A 17997-nucleotide genomic window follows, 5' to 3' on the forward strand; every position below is an offset into this window, starting at 1 on the left:
TGCGGTGTCATAACGTAATTTATTAAAGCTTGCATATAGTTAAGATATACCAAATGGACGGATATTCTAATTTGAGTTAAGTACACTTAATCGATGATTACCGTTACTACATATTAACTACAACATCACTAGCCAACTAATATTCTATTCTTAAAACCAAATAATGTGCGCGGCAAGACGAGTTTATGCAGATACTAGAAAATGTCAAAGTTATCCATACGAATTCAATATGATAATAGGACAGAACTATTGCAAACCAATACTTTGGATTCCTATGGATAATTTTGAAGTTTCCATACCTGTATAAGGTATAACTGACCTAAGACAGCTTAATTTAATACAACTTACTTAGTTTACAACAAAACAGAAAGTCATTTTTAAAGTTTATACAAAATTTGTAAATTTCTACAAAAAACCTTAAGTTATAGCACATACATCCTACTGTAGTAAAAAACTGAGTCTTTGGTAAAAAAAATAATTAAGAAAGCTGGGGTTTAGTGTTTTATAAATATTTCCTAATCGTTATTATAGTTAAGTACTTGGCCTACTCGTTACAATGTGTTATAACTAATTCCGAATTGTATTTTGTTTAATTTTGGCAAGTTAATGTTTTTGGTCAGGATTCAAAGCAACACAACATAAAAGCGTTAAATTAAAATTGAACTATTTTGCCGATTATAGGAAATAAAAAATCACAAAATTGAGAATGCTTTGTTGATATTTATTTAGGTTGGGGTGTCATAGAACGTCGGTATGACGAACTGGACGGTAACCCCAAAGCTGGAGGTAAACTAGATGTCGCTGAAAGCGTGTTATCTGCAATAATTTAATTGCAATTGGAAAATAAATGTTTTAAACGTAATATAAACTTACCCAATTTTCTGGCTTCGTGTTCTAAAAGTAAAGCGTCGACCGACGGATCCTGCGACACCGTTCTTAAGGAATCGCCTAAAGCTTGTCTGAGCGACTGCATTTCTCTACCCGCTTTCGTGCTACGTAAAACGTACTGTTGTCTACGTTTAATTTCTTCATTTAATTGATCTCGTAACAACTTTATCTGAAACAATATGTAAATCAACAAATGAAATATAAATAGTGAAGGATTTACCTGACTTTCCAGTCGAGAAATTTGTTGGCGGTGACTTTGTTCTCTCGCTTCCAACAGTCGTTCCGCTTGCAGTTGGGCCGCTCTGTATCGTTCGATTTCGGCCCTATCAAACTTGGAATCCAAACTGGGTCTTTGGGTTCTTAATCTCGCTAGTTCGGCATCTTTTTCCGCAAGTTCTTCAATGAAAATTATGTTAAAGTCACGTTAAGATACAGACAATCATTCATTATGATTTAGGTATACCTGATTCGAGTCGCGATACTCTCAGTCGTAAATCGCGGTTTTCCTGCTCGTATCTCTCCATTTCGCCCATAGATGCATCCAACTCATATTTCTCGACACCGGATCGGTCGTACCGATCCGTACCAGAACGGTCGTACTTGTCCAAAGGATGATACTGTTTATCCGTCTGGTCGTACGCTTTTTCCTTCCTGTCATACGATTTTTCCGTTCGGTCCAACATTTTACTACGCGAGTTCAAAGCTTGACGTTCGAGGTTTCGATTTTCGGCTTCAAGTTGTCTTAACTGAAAACAGAATATTATTTTTGCTTTTCCTCACCTATTTTAACGAAATTTTATTATTTACTTTACTATTCATAGCGTCAACTTTGGATCGTAACTCGTTGCGTTCTTTTTGTACAGAATGCAACTGAACTTTCAACTCTTCCTCTTGGTGACCGCCTAATTGAGAATCCGCCGGCCATTGAGCTAATCTGTTGAAAGAATCAACGTTATTTGCTGAAAAGTTCGAATTGCCGCTCCGAAAAGTTACCTGAGCTGAGATTCCAATGCAGATTTTTGTACTTCATTATTTGCTAATTCGTTATTCAGTCTTGTAACTTGATCCTGTAAGATCTGGTTGTTGCGCCGCATTTCGGCCAAATTGTTTTGTGCTGTTTCCAGTCGCTCGTTCAGCACTCGTCGTTCATTTTCGCAATTCGACAACGACTTTTGCATCTAGTTTAAGTCGGTCAGGCAAAACTTCTTAAAGTACATGATAGGAGAGTCTTACTTGTTTTAGTCGGTCCGATTCAGTCTGTTGACAGGACATCGTTTCCATTAAACTCCTTTGTAATCGTTGAATTTCGGCTTTCAAATCGCTTTCGCCGTTCGAGGCTTTCTCCAAAGAACTGTTTAACTGATCGATAGTGGATTTCAAAGAGACGCATCTCTCTTCGAGACTGGCTACTGAGCGACTTTGTAAATCACATTTTTCTTGTAATTTCTAGAAATAAAAACTACATTATCGTCTTCGGCAGAGATACTGTTGGATTTTTTTTGTAATTTTTGAACAATTTTTAAAAGGTGTAGAACATTTCCTGATGCTTCTGACACTTTTTAGAAAGTTGTCAGTAGCATTTAGACTGTCAATTTAAAACAATTCTTGGAAGGTTTAAGACACTTGCAGAACCCTCTGGTGCTTTTCAGAAGGTACTTAATGGTATTTGCACGTCTATGGAACTTTCAAAATGGTCCTAGAGACCTCTGACAATTTAAAACCAGTCTTGGAAGGTTTAATACACTTGTAGAGGTCCCAGGTACTTTTTAGAAGATTGTCAGTAGCACTTAGAGGCTTCTGGCAATTTAAAGCAGTTCTTGAAAGGTTTAAGACACTTGTAGAAGCCTCTGGCACTTTTTATAAGGTTCTCAATAGCATTTAGAGGTCTATGGAACTTTAAAAATGGTCTTAGAAGCCTCTGGCAATTTTAAACTTCTGGGAAAGATTAAGACAGTTGTAGAGGGCTCTGAAACTTTTCAGAAAGTTCTTAGTAGCATTTAGAGATCTTTGGCACATTCAAAACGGTCCTAGAGGCCTTAGACAATTCAAAATAACTCTGAGAAGATTTAAGACACTTGTATAAGCTTCTGACACTTTTTGTAAGGTTCTCAATTGCATTTAGAGGTTTGTAGGATCTGTGACAATTTAAAACAACTCTGGGAAAGTTTAAGACACTTATACAAGCTTCTGGCACTTTTTAGAAGGTTGTCAGTAGCATTTAGAAGTCTCTGACACTCTCAAAATTGCCCTAGAGGTTTCTGGTGATTATTATTATAAATCAATTCTTGGAACGTTTAAGTTTAAACTCTGCAGACGCCATAGTATATGACCAACCAATTAACCGTGGGAAGCTAGTTCGTTTTTTAAAACTTTCATCTTTATTTACACCGTTTAGGCTTAGACTTTGTACGTTAAATTTCGAAATTCTTAAAGCATTTGAAACCCTCTTTAAAATGTGACAAAAGTATGACAAGTAACTTGCCTGTATGGTGTTGTCTTTCTCTTGCAACATCATCTGTAAGCGCTGTAAATCACCCTCGGTCGACATCCGTTGCAACTCCAACTTGGTCGATCTACTATCAGTGCGCGCAAGTTCCTCTTGCAAATTTCGTTTTTCGGATTCGGACCGATTTAAGGCAGCTTTCAATTTCTCTATTTTCTCCTTGGAGAAAAAGTCAATTTGTGAAAATATTTATGAAACTACCCCATATCCAGCCGTATCACCTCATACTGGTGCTTTTGGTCGCTCTCCCCGCTAAGACACAACTCCAACGACATCACTTTCTCCCTCATTTGTTTCACCTCCTCAGTCTTTTTTAGTAAAACTTCGTTTTGCGAGTTCAATTCCATGTTTTTTTGGCCTAAAGTGGTTTCGAGGCTGCCCTTTTCCTCTTGAACGGCGCGCAACGTTTGCAGCACTTTGGTAAGCTTATGGTCGCCCTTACTTTGACTGTCCTGAGTTTCTTGCAGTTGTTTTTTAACCATGGCCACTTGAGTTTTGTAGTCATCCTGGTAAATTTTTAATTTTATAAGTTTAAAACAGATTATTTGGATTTGGCTGGCTCACTCTTTCCCGTTCAATTTGCGCCACTTGTTGCATCAGACTTCTCACTCCTTTTCTCACCACTTCCGGATCAACATCGATAGCGCCATCTTTCTCGTCGTGACCTAATTCGGTCAAATAACCAATTAAAAGTTGTACTGTACAACTTTATGACTTTACTTACCGGTTCGTGCAGGGCTCCATCTACGCGATGGACTTAACAATCTGTAGGGCATCGAAACGGACCCATCCATTTGAATGCCGGCGATTCGGCGTAAAGTGGACGCAACGCTGAAGAGTTTTTGTTCTATGTCGCGTTTCGAAGACTCCAACTGGGCTAATTGGGTCTCTAAGGCCCGAACTCTACCTTCTGATCCGCCCAGTTTGGCCTATTCATTTATTTAAAAAAGGTAGTTTTTACAGTTTTACCTTAAAACAGTGTTACCTTTAATTCCTGAATCTGCTGTGTTGCATCGACTAAACACACTTCCAAGTTGTGCTTCTGGTCCTCTAATCTTTTTTCCTTCACTCTGTTATCTTCCAGATGAATCAGTAAATCTTGCTCACGAGCATGCCACTGTTCTTCCAACTGGCCGGTGTGGTTTCTTGTTCTGTTTAGTTCCTGTCTAGTTTGTTCCAAGTTTCGTTCCAATTCTGACATCTACGAAAACCCTCAAAACTAATTGTACAAAAATGTTTACATTCCGAATTATACCTGTTTCCTCAGTTGATGCACCTCTTGATGGGATCGCTCCCGTTCTTCGACTTCGTTCAAAAGCCTCGATTGCAGCTCCTTTTCTTCCTGCTGCTGCTGAGTATTTGCTGCTTGGGCTCTTTGCAGTTCCTCCTGGATGCTCTGAGTTTTATGCTCGGTCTGCAGCTGGTCTTTCTCTAAGTCCCGAATTTGATTTTGCAATCGATTGCGTTCATGTTCCAGTGATGATTTTGTCTCCTCTAAATCTATTTAAATTCGCCCCAATCAAAATGATAATAACGTGCTTCTCCCGATCTTTTATATAAAACTGGTAAAAATCTGAACCATATTTTTTGCCACGGTTTATCAGTTAAATTTGCTTTTTTTACAGCAACTGCACCGCACATGCACGCTTTTGGCTGTTTATTTATTTAACTTGTTCTCCGCACAGACTACGTCACGAACGCTCACAAGAATCTAAATACTCGTTCATTGACGTAAATGACACCATATATTTGGACGAGGTGTCGAGTGAACAATTAAATTTTTTATCCACTTATGCTTATTTATACAGCTTAAGAGGTTTATTAAGAATAAAGTTGGCAATTTGTCAATATTTTTAGATTTAATTACTTCTCCTTCAAACGCAACATACAAACAATTAACTTACTCGAAATTTTCTGGTAAGCATCTTCTAGCTGTCTGGCTTGTTCCCGTTTTTCACTCTCAGTTCTTTTGACATGTTCTCTCAGTTCTTTGTTGCTGTTATGATATTTTTCCTTCTCAAAATTACTGTCCGCTAGTAATCTTCTTACATCCGTTAGTTCTTTTCTTAGACATTCGGAATTGTTTTCAACTGTAAAGTGACAAACCATATAATTAACGTAAAATAAACTTTTTGTAATAATTGTAAAATAAAACCTTCTTTCAATTTCCTGGTGGTTTCGTGCAACGAATTGCTAACACTTTCGCTTTTATCTTCGGATAAATGCAACTGAACTTTTAAGTTTTCCACCTCGTTCTGGGCATTGTCTCTCTCAATACGGATTTCCTCAATTTTCTGTTGCAGTCCTATTTTTTCTTCTTCACATCGCGTCTTACTCTCTTCCAGTCGAGCCTAATACCAAAATAATAATAACTATCAAGTTATTTTATATCGTATTTGATCAGCACAACTTCAACGTGACTCACCCTGTATCTGTATCCAAAATAATAAAAACAAACTACGTTCAACCAATGATAAGCAAACACCATAAGAATGACCTCAATAGTAATCATGTCTAATCCATGTCAAAATGATAGTGAAAAAAATCACCTTAAACTTATTCAGATCATCTTTGAGCAGATTGATCGCGACTCGATCCTGATCAAAACGACTATTCGCTTCTCTTTTCAATCGTTCAAGGGTTTCTCTCTCGTCTTCCAATTCCCTACGAGTGGACTCTAATTTGTCGTGAAGAGCTTTTTGATCGTGATGGGCTGCAACAATTATTGACTTATCTCAAATTATTTGAATATTGTTTTCTTACAGACTTGACATGTCATCGTATTAGAAATCTAAGAGTTTTGATAAGAACCAAATTAAATCGATACCAATTAAAAAATCATTACTTACATACCGATTACGCTTATCTGAACTTACTGTCACGATTAGAAGAAATTTGAACTAAATTCGCATTAAATGACGATATTATCTTCTCGTTGCCATAAACAATGATAAAGACATAGAGTAGGAATTACATCAGGTTACAAATCACAAGACACTTTTAGTTTACAGAAATTCATGTCAGAGCAACATTGAATATGATTTAATAAGTAAGTGGTTCTGTCAAGTTTAATATGCAGCTTATGTAAAAAGTCAGTAGCACACTGTATTTCATAAAAGTGCCTGAAATCGGGATGACTTCATAAAAGTGAAATCTTTATTCTTTGCACGACATCAGTCAATTCAGTGATTTCTCATAATTAGGGTGGAATTGAATTGAGTGATAGCACAGATAAGTAAATTTGTTCCAATTTAAACTTTTACATACAGGATGGCATAAATAGTGTTCTTTGGAAACTACTGTTACATGGAATAAGTTGTAAACATGATCACAAAAGGTCTACAATTTAAAAATAGTATGGAACATACAACCTGTATATTTTTGCCTCATTCTATATTCCAAATTTGAAAGAAATATCTAGAACCTGACAGAGTGGGAACAAAACCACACTTAATTTAAAGCCCTAGAACTAAAGCTTCTTTAGTTTTTAGTTTTTTTCTTATTTCATTTCGTTCATGTTTATACGTAGTTTGTCACAATTCTGTATATTAATTTGAACCATTATTGCCTAAATTCTGAGTCATTTTCTGTATAAGATAGATTGTTCATAAATTAAATGACTTACCAATATTTTCATATAAACAAACTGAACTATAACTCTCGTATAACGAAACTAATTACAATTATAGTAAATGTTGCATATAAAAAGGAATACAATGTCAACAATCATTCCAATTACCTGTATTAAAAAGCCTTGACATACAAGCACAAGAAAGAATTACTCACCCTTTAAACAGTAAAAGGAAAAAAGTGATTAATAATTGAAGTGTTGATTGTGCTTAGCTTTGGTAAAAATTTCAGCTACATGACTATAAGGGCAAAAGTGCCATCTAACCATTACTGACCTAAATTTAAAGTCTTCTGAAACCACTGCAGCTAATATCCAAGGCACAAACACAGAAACGTTCATTATACAATAAAGCTGATAAATGATATCAACCGATCCGTTTAAACAAAATATAACAAGGATTCACCAAATAATAACCATACGAAAACAAAGTGTCGTCAACAATCACCATTCAGAAATTTGCAAGCGCGCTAAATATTTTTTTTCACTTTGTCGAAAAACGAGTAACGGTACGTCACGACACGCGCGCTTTCTTCTATAGGGCAATAAACCAAGTTGATGATGATTTCCACTTCGAGCGTGTCATATTCGGATGTAATGGCATCATTTTTAAAAAAAAAGTAGATCACTATCTCCAAAATATGCGCACTTTTGTTACCTACCGAACGTCCTGCATTAACGGAAATATAAAAACAATATAGCGGCAAGATCATAAAAAATGCTTTATTTCGACCGGAATAAATTTAGAAGCAACTCATTTGCCTAATATCAAACGATGATATCACGAGCCTTAATTCTATTTTAATAAATGAAATCATTCGACAGACTTATTTGCTTAAAATCACCAAGCTTTCAGAAATTTTCTTTTTATTTTGCGCCACTGTCGAGGTGATGATGGAGAAATTCGCCGATTTACTAATTATTATCAAAAATTGTGTTGGAAACCTGTTTAAATGTTTTATCTTCCCAAAACCATCATGTCTAAACTGGTTAAAACAATAAGAACAATTTTGGTAGGAAACTAATACGGTTTTACATACGTTCTATCTAGAAACTACGCACTCTCATGCAACAGGTTTTATTTCTGGTGATTACCTCATTCATAACTTTTGAACGTTCGCTAGTATCAGCAGGACGAGTATAAATTATTCAAATGGCAGAATCGTGAAAGTGTGATTTTTGTTGGGTAAATCGCCAAATTCAGTTATCGCGAGCGTGGTAGTTGATTTAGTTAATTATGACCTTAGATTTTATGCAGTTGATGGCCAATGTGTTAATCTACAATTATTTTCTTTCATGTTGAATGAATTGTCTTAATCAAGAGAAATACAAAGACAATCAAGTATGTACACCCTAATTAATGCATAAATTTGTGATATTAAACTGCTGATATCACTAATGTGAAAACAAATGATTTCTGCTTAAACCACCTATGCACGGTGTCGAAAATTCGATGCATTAGTATTGCTATCTCAGGAACTATAGTTGATAGACCTTTAGTTAAATGGATGGTAAAGAAATTTACTGGTAAAATTGGTCAATTTTTCTGTCACACTGAATTTTACTTTTCCAATTTTTCTAAAAGATAATAATAAGTCAACGGGCTTACTTTTAATAGATACCTACTCTTTTAGGCTATGCTCGTCCACTTTACCAAAGTTTACAGACAAAACGGTACTTCGGATAAATTCAAATGTAAAAATTGACCAATGACGTCACTTACCAATTAGTAATGCTTGTTGTTTATCGTTCTCAGCCCTCAACATTAACTCCTCATGCTGCTGACAAAGATTATCGATGTGGCTCTGTAAACTTTCCACTCTTTCGGTGAGCAGCTGAATTTCGGCGTTCTTTTCACTATTCAACTGTTGCACCGTCTGCTGCAGCCGTTTTTCCAAAGACACCCGCACCTTGTCCCTCTCCTCACTCAATTTTTTCACATTCTCCTCATTTTGTACCTTCATCTTCTCTACCGTTTGCTTAAACTCCACTTCTTTGCTACCGGCGTGTTGTGCCATAGTGGTTTTAATGTCCGCACAACGTTTTTCTGATCGTTCAAGCTCTTTCGTAAGTTTGGAAACCTTTAATGACATACGATTTGGAAAAGAACTTATAATAGTCAAAGAAAATAACCTGAGATTTTAACTGTTCTTGTTTGACTAAAAGATCTTGCACTTCCTTTTCCAGTTGAATTTTCTTCTCTTCGGAAGCTTCCAAGTTTGTTTGAGTATCAAACAAAACTGCTTCCAGCGCTTCTTTCTCTGAACGAACGGCGGCCATAACCTCTTGGAGCCGTTGAATGTCTTTATCCATTGAATCAATAGTACACTGAAATTAATGTATGTATCGGTACTGCAAGAAATGGTTTGTTGGCTCACCTGTTTGTCTTCACACTCTTTAACTAATTCTTCCAAATTTCTGTTTATTCTGGCATTGGTTTCGTTGACCTGTTCCAATTTCTGTTTGCATCTGACCAGCTCCTCATTCAAAGCGTCTCGTTTACGTCCCATCACTGTAAGTTGATTGCTCAAATCGTTTCTTTCGCGAGTCGCTTGGTTTAATTCCATTTCAATCTAAAATTTATCAATAATGTCGCAAAGCCAACTTGAACAGCCAGAAAAACTACCTTTCCTTTTTCAATATCCAAAAAGCTGCATTTCTCAGACAAAGTAACTTTTTCTGATTCCAGGTCAAGTCGTTGCTGTTCTGCCTGAAGCAGTTCTTTCTTTAATGACTGGATATCGTTCTGGTGATCATTGCACTGCATTTGGACGGCTAATTTTTCATCTTCGAGCTAAAATTATTGTTTAAAGTAAAGCAAACAAACATTAAAAAGTCTTACCCGTTTAATATCATCTTGCAGTTTCTTTTTATCAACTTCTAAATTAGCCATTACAGTCTCTTTCTTTAGCAGATAGTCTTGCGCGTTAGAGCTTTCTCCCAGTAATTTGTCAAGCTGAAGTTCATAGTTCAGCTTAAGTTTCTCCAAATTGGATATCAGAGAATCAGATTCTATTTTTTGTTGTTCCAGCAAATCGTGCGATAAGGACATTTTGTGCAGATCTTCTTTTACGGTAAGTAATTCCTCTCTTAAACGGCTAGAGCTGATAGTTAGAGTTAGGTATTTGTTTTTTTGTAAATTTGTGATGACCCTACCGATCTTCTTCGCCCCTCAAGTTCATTTCACGCAAATCAGCCTCCTGACTCAACCGATCGATTTCTCCTTGCATAAATAATTTTTCTTGGTACGCGACTTCCAACTCTTTTTGTAGTTTGTTGTTGGCTTTCACCACTTTTTCGTAGTCTACACAAATCAAAAATAATTATATTTTTATTGTTCAACCCTATTAAAGTCAAAATTGTATCTGTTTTAAATGACGTCAACCAGATGACGCCCGAACATGCACGTTAAAGCTCTGCAACTTCCAAGATGAGGGAGATTTATGAAAATCTTTCATTTCACTCGTTTTATATGCAAGAAAAGAAGATGCTATAAAATCACGTTGTGTAGAGGATAGGTAAAATTTCGACTAGTACTTTTTACACATTTTACGATATTAACCTTGACTAAGCGAATCCATCATCGAGTTGAGATCGGTACGGTTCCGATCGAGCTGGTTCCGGTCCGATTTCAGTGATTCGATCGTCTTCAGCAAATTGTCCCGTTCCTGGACAAGCTGCGAGCGTTCGGCCTGTGCTACGTCCAACTGTGTGACCAGTTCCTTGGCACGTTTCTCCATAGTAATCACGTTATTCTCGGAGTTTTCGAATTGCTTTCGAACTAACAACAGTTGCTCCTTAGTCGATTGGAGCTTTACCTGAATCGAGAAAAAAAAATCATTTAGGAACAATTAAAGCGGTGATTTTTCAGATTAGGTTAGTTAAGAAGACAATTTTGAGTTTTGAGAACACAGGGTGTCCCACAATCAAGGAAATTTTATGAAAAGCTGAACGCTATGGTTTTGCTGTTGATTGATGCTGTTTTTTTCTCGTACGGACGTCTTTAGAATATAAAAATAAAAGCTACTCATATTTACCTTTTGAAACGCAAGTGTAAAGAATGTAATAATAAATAAGAAAATTACCTCAAGCTCTACTACTTAACTAGTGGCTGTTTAATAACAGAGTAAAAGCACATACATTATAAAAAATCAAGTGCAACCGACGCTACAATTCAAATCTCAACAGTCTCTACATTATTACCTGTAGTTCATGAATGAATGACTGATATTTATGAAGGGCTGCTTGCACAGCAGAAATCGTACTTTCAGCGAACGCTGCAGGAGCAGCCATTGTACGACCTGACCTTCGCGGTGACCTATAATAATTCCAGGTCCACAGGAGGCATTTTTGTAGGTAATTCACTCGACTGTACGCAACATACGCTAAACATTGTCAGTATACTCACTTTTGGGGTATCGGGGTGGACGCACTAAGATGAATGTGAGTGGCTTGCAATATTTCCGGATCTTTAGTCTCCGCGTCCTGTATTAGAGCCTGAGCAATGTCTCTCAAAGCCCCTTCCAAAATTTCGACTTCGTCTTGCATTTTCATCAGTTGGGACACGTTTTGGTCCGATTCGACACACCTATCTTCCTGCATTAAGACAATACAAATAATGAGACATCAATTGAAAAAAAAAACCATATTTACAAGTAGCTGAGTATCGTTTAGTAACTGTTGAATCTTTTCCTCTTTCAGTTGCAACTCAGTTTCATATTTAAGCTTCTCAGCTTTGAGTGATTCTAATTCGGCTTCGAGTTTGGAAAATTCCTGGTCATCTTTCCCAACGTGCTTAACTTTGGCCTATAAACCAATCCAGTCAATTGCTAGTTAACGCCTCAAAAGTATAACCTCTTACACTAATCAACGTTTCGGTGAACACATTAGTATCCATTCTGGAACAAGCAATAAGCATCTCCCTTCCCATGTCCGAAATATCGGCCTTCAATTTGTGTATGTCTCTTTCTGTGGTGGATTGAATATCGACAAAATGTCGTTTTACGGACACAACGTCCCTCCATAAATTTAATAGTCTGTTATGCTCAGTGCTGCAAATTTAATATTCTAACATAAAATTTGACTCAGCTTTTCCATTCTTTTACCTGTAATAGTCATTAAAAGCCTGTTCTTCGTCCTTCCACTCATCCTCCTTGATCATCATCTCTTCCCTAAGCGACTCAAAGTCATTGGTTAGCTTCTGTAGATCGGCAGTGAGGGTTTCGTTAGTGTTATGCGACTCTTCAAGTTGTTCCCGTAACAGTCTATTGAGTTGCATCAATTTCTCAGACCTACTCATAAAGGATTAAAAGACAAAACTCTTAAAAGTAACTGAAAACACACTTTTTTCGTTCTTCTAGCAGTCTTTGAAGGGCAGTGTCCAGGTCGTCTATCTGTTCTTCCCGTATTTCTCTTAAATGCTGCTGGGCTTGTTCTAGAGCGGAACCCGAAGGGGCAGTAGTGGATATTACTGGGTATGCTTTCAATGAACTGGGTTGTTCTGGGTATTCGGCCATTTGAGCTTCGAGATCTGAGCATCTTTGCTTGTATTGTAGAACCTATAAATGTTTATTAAGTTGTGATGCAATACTGAGTGATATTTTTGCATGTTTTTCGGACTCTAGACACGAGTGATGTGATGAAAGAAAATGAAAATCCAATTTACTGAAAAATATGTATGATCTTTAAATATACAAATTTACTAGTAATTATATTCACGTGCCTGTTGTAAAACATGATCAACATTACCATTTGTTATTGTTATAAATATAAGACAGTGAAACTTAGTCAAAATAATGAATTTCGATAAAAACGTTAACGATAACGGAGATTCGCGTACCTATAAAGCACAGCTTTGTCAACTGTTTTAAGAGCCTGTAAAAATGCTTCTAAACTAATTTGGTAACAATATATTATTATTTAATTGGCAAATTCCATGTTTAATGTTAGAACTGATAATTTTTATTAGGTCAATTACGGTATTGCGTTTTAGCTATTGTTAATCTTAAGTTTGCACATAAAGAACAACCTTGGGATGGACAAACCTTAGCTTGAAGCCGGCTAACCAAAGCTGCCTGGTTTTGTTGGGCCAGTTTGTAGGTTTCCAAACGTTGTCGGTAGCGAGCGGCTTCATCTTGCAAACGTTGCCTCAACTCCAGCTGCTGATGCGACAAATCTTCGTCGCTGCTGCCGCCGCCCCCATCACCACGTAATCGTCCGCTTTCCGTTCGACTTCCACTTGCTGTACTAGACTAAAAACCATACATCATTTTACTACCCAACATTTAAGCTATTTTCCATAATTTTACAGTAGAATTGTACTGAACGTGTTTTTTCCTGCAAACTGTATAAATTGGTGAATCGTTGTAGTGCATTTGTTCATTTGAACTGATTGTCAGCTTAGTTTATCATTATACATTTGATTTTACAGTTTTCTTTTGCAAACCTGTTTACTAAATTACAGTTATACAAATTCTTTGTCTTGTTATGTCTAAGGGAATACTTGCCTATAATATGCCCACACAGAGGATACTGAATAATGTACATCTTTTCTGACATGACAATAAAAACACAGTCATCTTGTCCGCAATACAAAAAAAATACTGTGAGAGCATTAAGCAAAAACTATTTTGATTTTCTGCATATTATTAAACTGATAACAAGTTTCTCATTTTTCACCCTAATCAGCATGGATTAATTCGACTTACATCGGTCCTGGATTTAGGCCTGAAGACCGGTGGTCTCCTCCTCTCCATGACTCTGCCCTGATTTGTCTTCTTCAATGAAGGCTGTAAAGACAATTAATTATTACAGCATCCTCTGGACTTTGAAATACGGTTTTTTCACTATCGGTTAATAATGTCGTTTGATAAGAGTTTCTGCTATGAATAAGAAAGATGTGATTCCAAGAAATTACTGTCACCTTTGGACCTAATTACGACTAAGACTTTGTTATTGCCATTCCAAAGAATAAACTCATTAGCGCCTGATGAAGGGTGTAGTGAAGAAACGCAATTCCACCCTATAGCAAGTTATTGACCTTTTTAAAGATACTTTAATAATTTTTACTACCTTATTACACACTGTATAGACTACTATACACGAAAAGCTTAAATGATACACAAAAATTCTTAATTTTGTGGATTTTTCAATACGCCACTGATTGATAAGCTTCCTGTTAGTAACAGTACAATTCCAAGAAATGAAGTAGACTTTGAGACTGTAACAATCAGCGACACAGGGCGGTTTACTAGAAAAAAATTGTTTGTTTATTCTAATTATATGCATACAATAATCCACTATCCGTATAAAAGATACGTTAAAAGTTGACTTAACGCAGGAATAGGTGTATATCAAATCAGTTGACTTAAAATAAACTATGTCAGCATGGTTAACATAAACAGTAATCTATTGTCAATAATTGGTAGCTTGTTTCAGCTAAATCTACTCTTTACAGTTTCACCGTGCATAATATTTTATTAACTTAAAAATTACAAACAAAACCTTAATTGGCAAATTTCAAAGTAAATGACCTCTGGTATTATAAATAGGGGGTCAGTTTTTTATGTGTATGTATTTGAAAGATAAGAAACTTTGTTTTGTATTTCATTAAAACTATAATAGTCATATTTTAGGCGGTTTGATCTAAATGACCAAAACAAGGCTATTAAAAATTCAAATAAAATTGTGGTTTTGAAAAATGCACCTCCAAACATATGAAGGAATCGCAATTTAACTAATTCAGAGGCGATTTAAAAGAAATTTGGAATATTTATAACCTGATTCCGGCAAGTATTCAAAAATCCTTGGTCTAGAACACGCAAAGCATTATTTGCCAGGCACCTGGTGGTTGCCACTGCTTTAAGTTTAGTTTTCCTGGGGGAGGCATTATCATAATACGGATTTCGATTAAATAAAACTTTTGATTCTTACGGTGGGCAGGCTATTTTGCGAGTCAATTTAGAAAAATTGAACACTTTTAAACGGGAAATTTAGTAAATAAACTTTGCTTCTACAATCTGGAAATTTTCCGTTCTGGTGTCAAGTACTCTTACTATTTTTGTAGTACGACAATAGATAAGGAGTAAATAACGTTAATGAGTGCACGCGTCTTGTTGTGGGTGCGGAATCACCGAGTAACCCAGACGGGCAAAGTACTTTTCAAGAACCACGAGCAATGTATCACGTCCAACGGAAACAATCGAGAGCAGACGCATTTCATTTTTCTGTTTTAGCCTACTTATTTTGACGCTTGTAGGCGGCAAAGTCGAAGGTTCTGATCTAGATTAATTACTCAAAATTAAAACCAGAAAAAGGTCATCAAACGTTTATTGTTTTCCAAATATTAAGTATTAATGTCCGTTTTCCCAACATTGGCTAAGTTGAGTTTAAGGACAGCTTATACTGTAGTCACATTGGAACCTTTACTTAGCTTAAGTTGTAATTAAAATCGACTTAGAAGTGTCGGGGAAACAGAAATAAGTCTAGCTCATTTGAGAAAAAAATATAATTAAAAAAAATTTAAGTATCAGTTAAGTTATTTTTTTGGAATCCACCTTACTTTCATGATAGTTATATTATTATTATTGTTTTCGTATAATCGCATCAATATACTACATTGTTATCCTCAGTCCAGTAAAATTAAGAACTTACGTGACAACTTTAACAGTTCACAACCAGAGAATTTTGACAAATAATTTAATATCTCACTTATATCATTCACTATTTTCTTCTTTGTGAGGTAGTTAACCTCTTCTCTTAATCTGTTGATATCACTTTCTATGGGCATGATCTAAACAGCTAGTGAACTAAGTTAATGAGGCTATTTTTTTGAAACAAATATGTTTTATTAGATATTTGCTATACAGGTGTGGTAAATCCAAAAACGACCATAGGAAAACCGTGTAACGGACAGAGAAACGTAGGTAATTGCATGCGCGGGAGATAGACAGAAAACGAAAAAAAATATCAAGTAGGCCATATTTTTAGCGCGCTGTTGCCAAACGCCGTAAGTATTCAATACCCTCGACAAACTTACTTACGGCGTTTGGCAACAGCGCGCTAAAAATATGGCCTACTTGATATTTTTTTCGTTTTCTGTCTATCTCCCGCGCATGCAATTACCTACGTTTCTCTGTCCGTTACACGGTTTTCCTATGGTCGCTTTTGGATTTACCACACCTGTATATGTATTTAAAATTAGAATTTCATCCAAAACAATTGTGTGTTGCAACAAATGAGCAGTAATCAAAAAACTTACTCTAAGCATTTTCTCGTCACCACACAAAGTGTCCTGATGGGGAGGGGGTGGACGCGGCGGCGGCACAACCTGGACAGCGTCGTCAGCGTCGTTTCGCGGCGGAATGAGCGTCTCTTCCGAAAAGTACACGGGACGACGCGAACCCGCCGGAAGATGGCGCAATGAACGCATACTCAAACTATTTACGTTTGGGGGTTGTAGGGGAAAAAACAAAAATAGTGTCTCCAATTAAGACAAGCGGCAATAGTGATGCTATTTGGCTAGAAACTCCCAAATCAACCATTTAATATGTAAGCCATTTACTTACTGCATTATATTTTACTTTTTGATTAGTTTAGCCTTTCAGAGGTTATTGCCTCAATAAATCCATACCGTATGACGATATTACTTGCACTACAACAACCAATACGAGCAACAATGAAAATAAGTTTAATGGAATGAAATCAGAACTCTATGCATAGGGGCATAACAAAGAAAGCCAAACAAATACTTTACCCCAATTAAAAGCAATGGAAAACCGAGAACTTTTAGGTAATTAGTTGATTCACTGAAATTCTACAAAACGACGGAAGCAGGTGAATCATTAGGTCCCGAATTCCAAAACCACACTGAAACTTGGAAACATATTTTCACACCCTCTGCATTATTATGTATTGTACAGACAACAAAAGGAGCTAATCATGAGGATGACACTACTATAATATAGTATCGATTGCACTTCATTGTCGAGTGATTGGTTTGCTGTCATTTTCACAAGTAGTTTATTTGTAATTTAGGAAAATCTAACAATGTAAAAATGAAGTCTTCTTAGATGATTCTAGAGTTTTCCAGCTTTTCTACTTAAACTTATTTATAAGCAACATTGACAAGGTAATTTTGACGATAACCGCCAAAAATGGCGAAGGTTATATTAAACATGGTGATAATTTATGTAAGCAAAGACATCTTCTGTTTAATGAGTTAAAGACGTTAAGAAACAAGTGCAATATTACGAAATTCAAATCTTTGTTTTTGGTAGTAATTACCTATTTTTAGGCTTGTAAAGTGTTAAATTTGATATGCAGTGGTTCAAAGTCAGGAACGGTCAGTGCAATAATTTATTGGGTTCAAGTTAGTGATTATATGCACCATCAATTAGCAGCAAGTCCGGTTTTTTTTTGTAATATTATTTTAAGCAAATGATAATATTAGAAAATAATGGTTTTCTAGTAAAACATACTGAATTCGAATTTGACCTATTGTAGTTTGTAACAATAACGAAAGTCCGGTCCTTAAACACTTCATTAGATCAGTACGTGATGACTAAAAGGTATCTTGTTTTTTTTTTCGGACCACATAATTTGCCAATAAAAAAAGATAAACCGTTAATTAAGATATTTTAATTATGTCAATAATGTCACTATCTGTTTAATGGGTTTTCATTTTTGATGCATTATCCAGATCCTTATTTACAAACACGTGCTGTAATCTACTAAAGAATGTCATAATTTTTGAAAACTAAGGCTATTTTCCACTCCTGTTTTGACTGGATTTTTTGCCTCAGTGGCGCTTATCGTGGGTTAAAGTCCACACTAAATCCTCCTACATACACTTTATCTTCTAAAAATTTGAAAGAATGAAATTCTTTAATGACATTGTAGTTTCGTCATAAATTTATCGACACGAGCACACTTATGGGTCTTACTGCAATAACAACTTTGCGTTGCAGAAACCAAAAAA

At 36.0% G+C, this 17997-nt stretch overlaps 1 protein-coding gene and 1 long non-coding RNA gene across 3 annotated transcripts in view; one reads left to right on the top strand and one right to left on the bottom strand.

Moving 5' to 3' along the window:
* Root (ciliary rootlet coiled-coil, rootletin) overlaps nt 1–17997 on the bottom strand; it is a 23369-nt gene continuing 5372 nt past the window's right edge. The window contains exons 1-32 of one of the 2 annotated variants that reach the window (XM_081987529.1): nt 16279–16464; nt 13727–13807; nt 13064–13270; nt 12363–12577; nt 12125–12310; nt 11881–12070; nt 11673–11825; nt 11428–11615; nt 11223–11337; nt 10582–10837; nt 10176–10323; nt 9862–10123; nt 9646–9813; nt 9398–9592; nt 9153–9347; nt 8743–9100; nt 5941–6104; nt 5547–5742; nt 5296–5481; nt 4647–4891; nt 4377–4592; nt 4116–4320; nt 3956–4056; nt 3613–3897; nt 3371–3550; nt 2122–2334; nt 1882–2066; nt 1696–1822; nt 1352–1634; nt 1109–1284; nt 874–1057; nt 1–816 (exon numbers count right to left, since the gene is read on the bottom strand). In XM_081987529.1, the coding sequence (XP_081843655.1) occupies nt 722–816; nt 874–1057; nt 1109–1284; nt 1352–1634; nt 1696–1822; nt 1882–2066; nt 2122–2334; nt 3371–3550; nt 3613–3897; nt 3956–4056; nt 4116–4320; nt 4377–4592; nt 4647–4891; nt 5296–5481; nt 5547–5742; nt 5941–6104; nt 8743–9100; nt 9153–9347; nt 9398–9592; nt 9646–9813; nt 9862–10123; nt 10176–10323; nt 10582–10837; nt 11223–11337; nt 11428–11615; nt 11673–11825; nt 11881–12070; nt 12125–12310; nt 12363–12577; nt 13064–13270; nt 13727–13807; nt 16279–16449 (6129 nt within the window). In that variant the 5' untranslated portion in view covers nt 16450–16464 and the 3' untranslated portion in view covers nt 1–721. Of the gene's footprint in view, nt 817–873; nt 1058–1108; nt 1285–1351; nt 1635–1695; nt 1823–1881; nt 2067–2121; nt 2335–3370; nt 3551–3612; nt 3898–3955; nt 4057–4115; nt 4321–4376; nt 4593–4646; nt 4892–5295; nt 5482–5546; nt 5743–5940; nt 6105–8742; nt 9101–9152; nt 9348–9397; nt 9593–9645; nt 9814–9861; nt 10124–10175; nt 10324–10581; nt 10838–11222; nt 11338–11427; nt 11616–11672; nt 11826–11880; nt 12071–12124; nt 12311–12362; nt 12578–13063; nt 13271–13726; nt 13808–16278; nt 16465–17997 lie in introns of those variants that run through there. The other variant, XM_081987530.1, reaches the window with a different exon arrangement.
* LOC145734280 (uncharacterized) lies at nt 16482–17642 on the top strand. Its single transcript, XR_014179402.1, has 2 exons — nt 16482–16568; nt 16612–17642. It is a non-coding gene; the product is annotated as an uncharacterized LOC145734280 (long non-coding RNA).

This window comes from Ips typographus, linkage group LG9 (genome assembly GCF_016097725.1).
Source record: "Ips typographus isolate SLU linkage group LG9, UJ_Ityp_2.0, whole genome shotgun sequence".
NCBI lineage: Eukaryota > Metazoa > Arthropoda > Insecta > Coleoptera > Curculionidae > Ips > Ips typographus.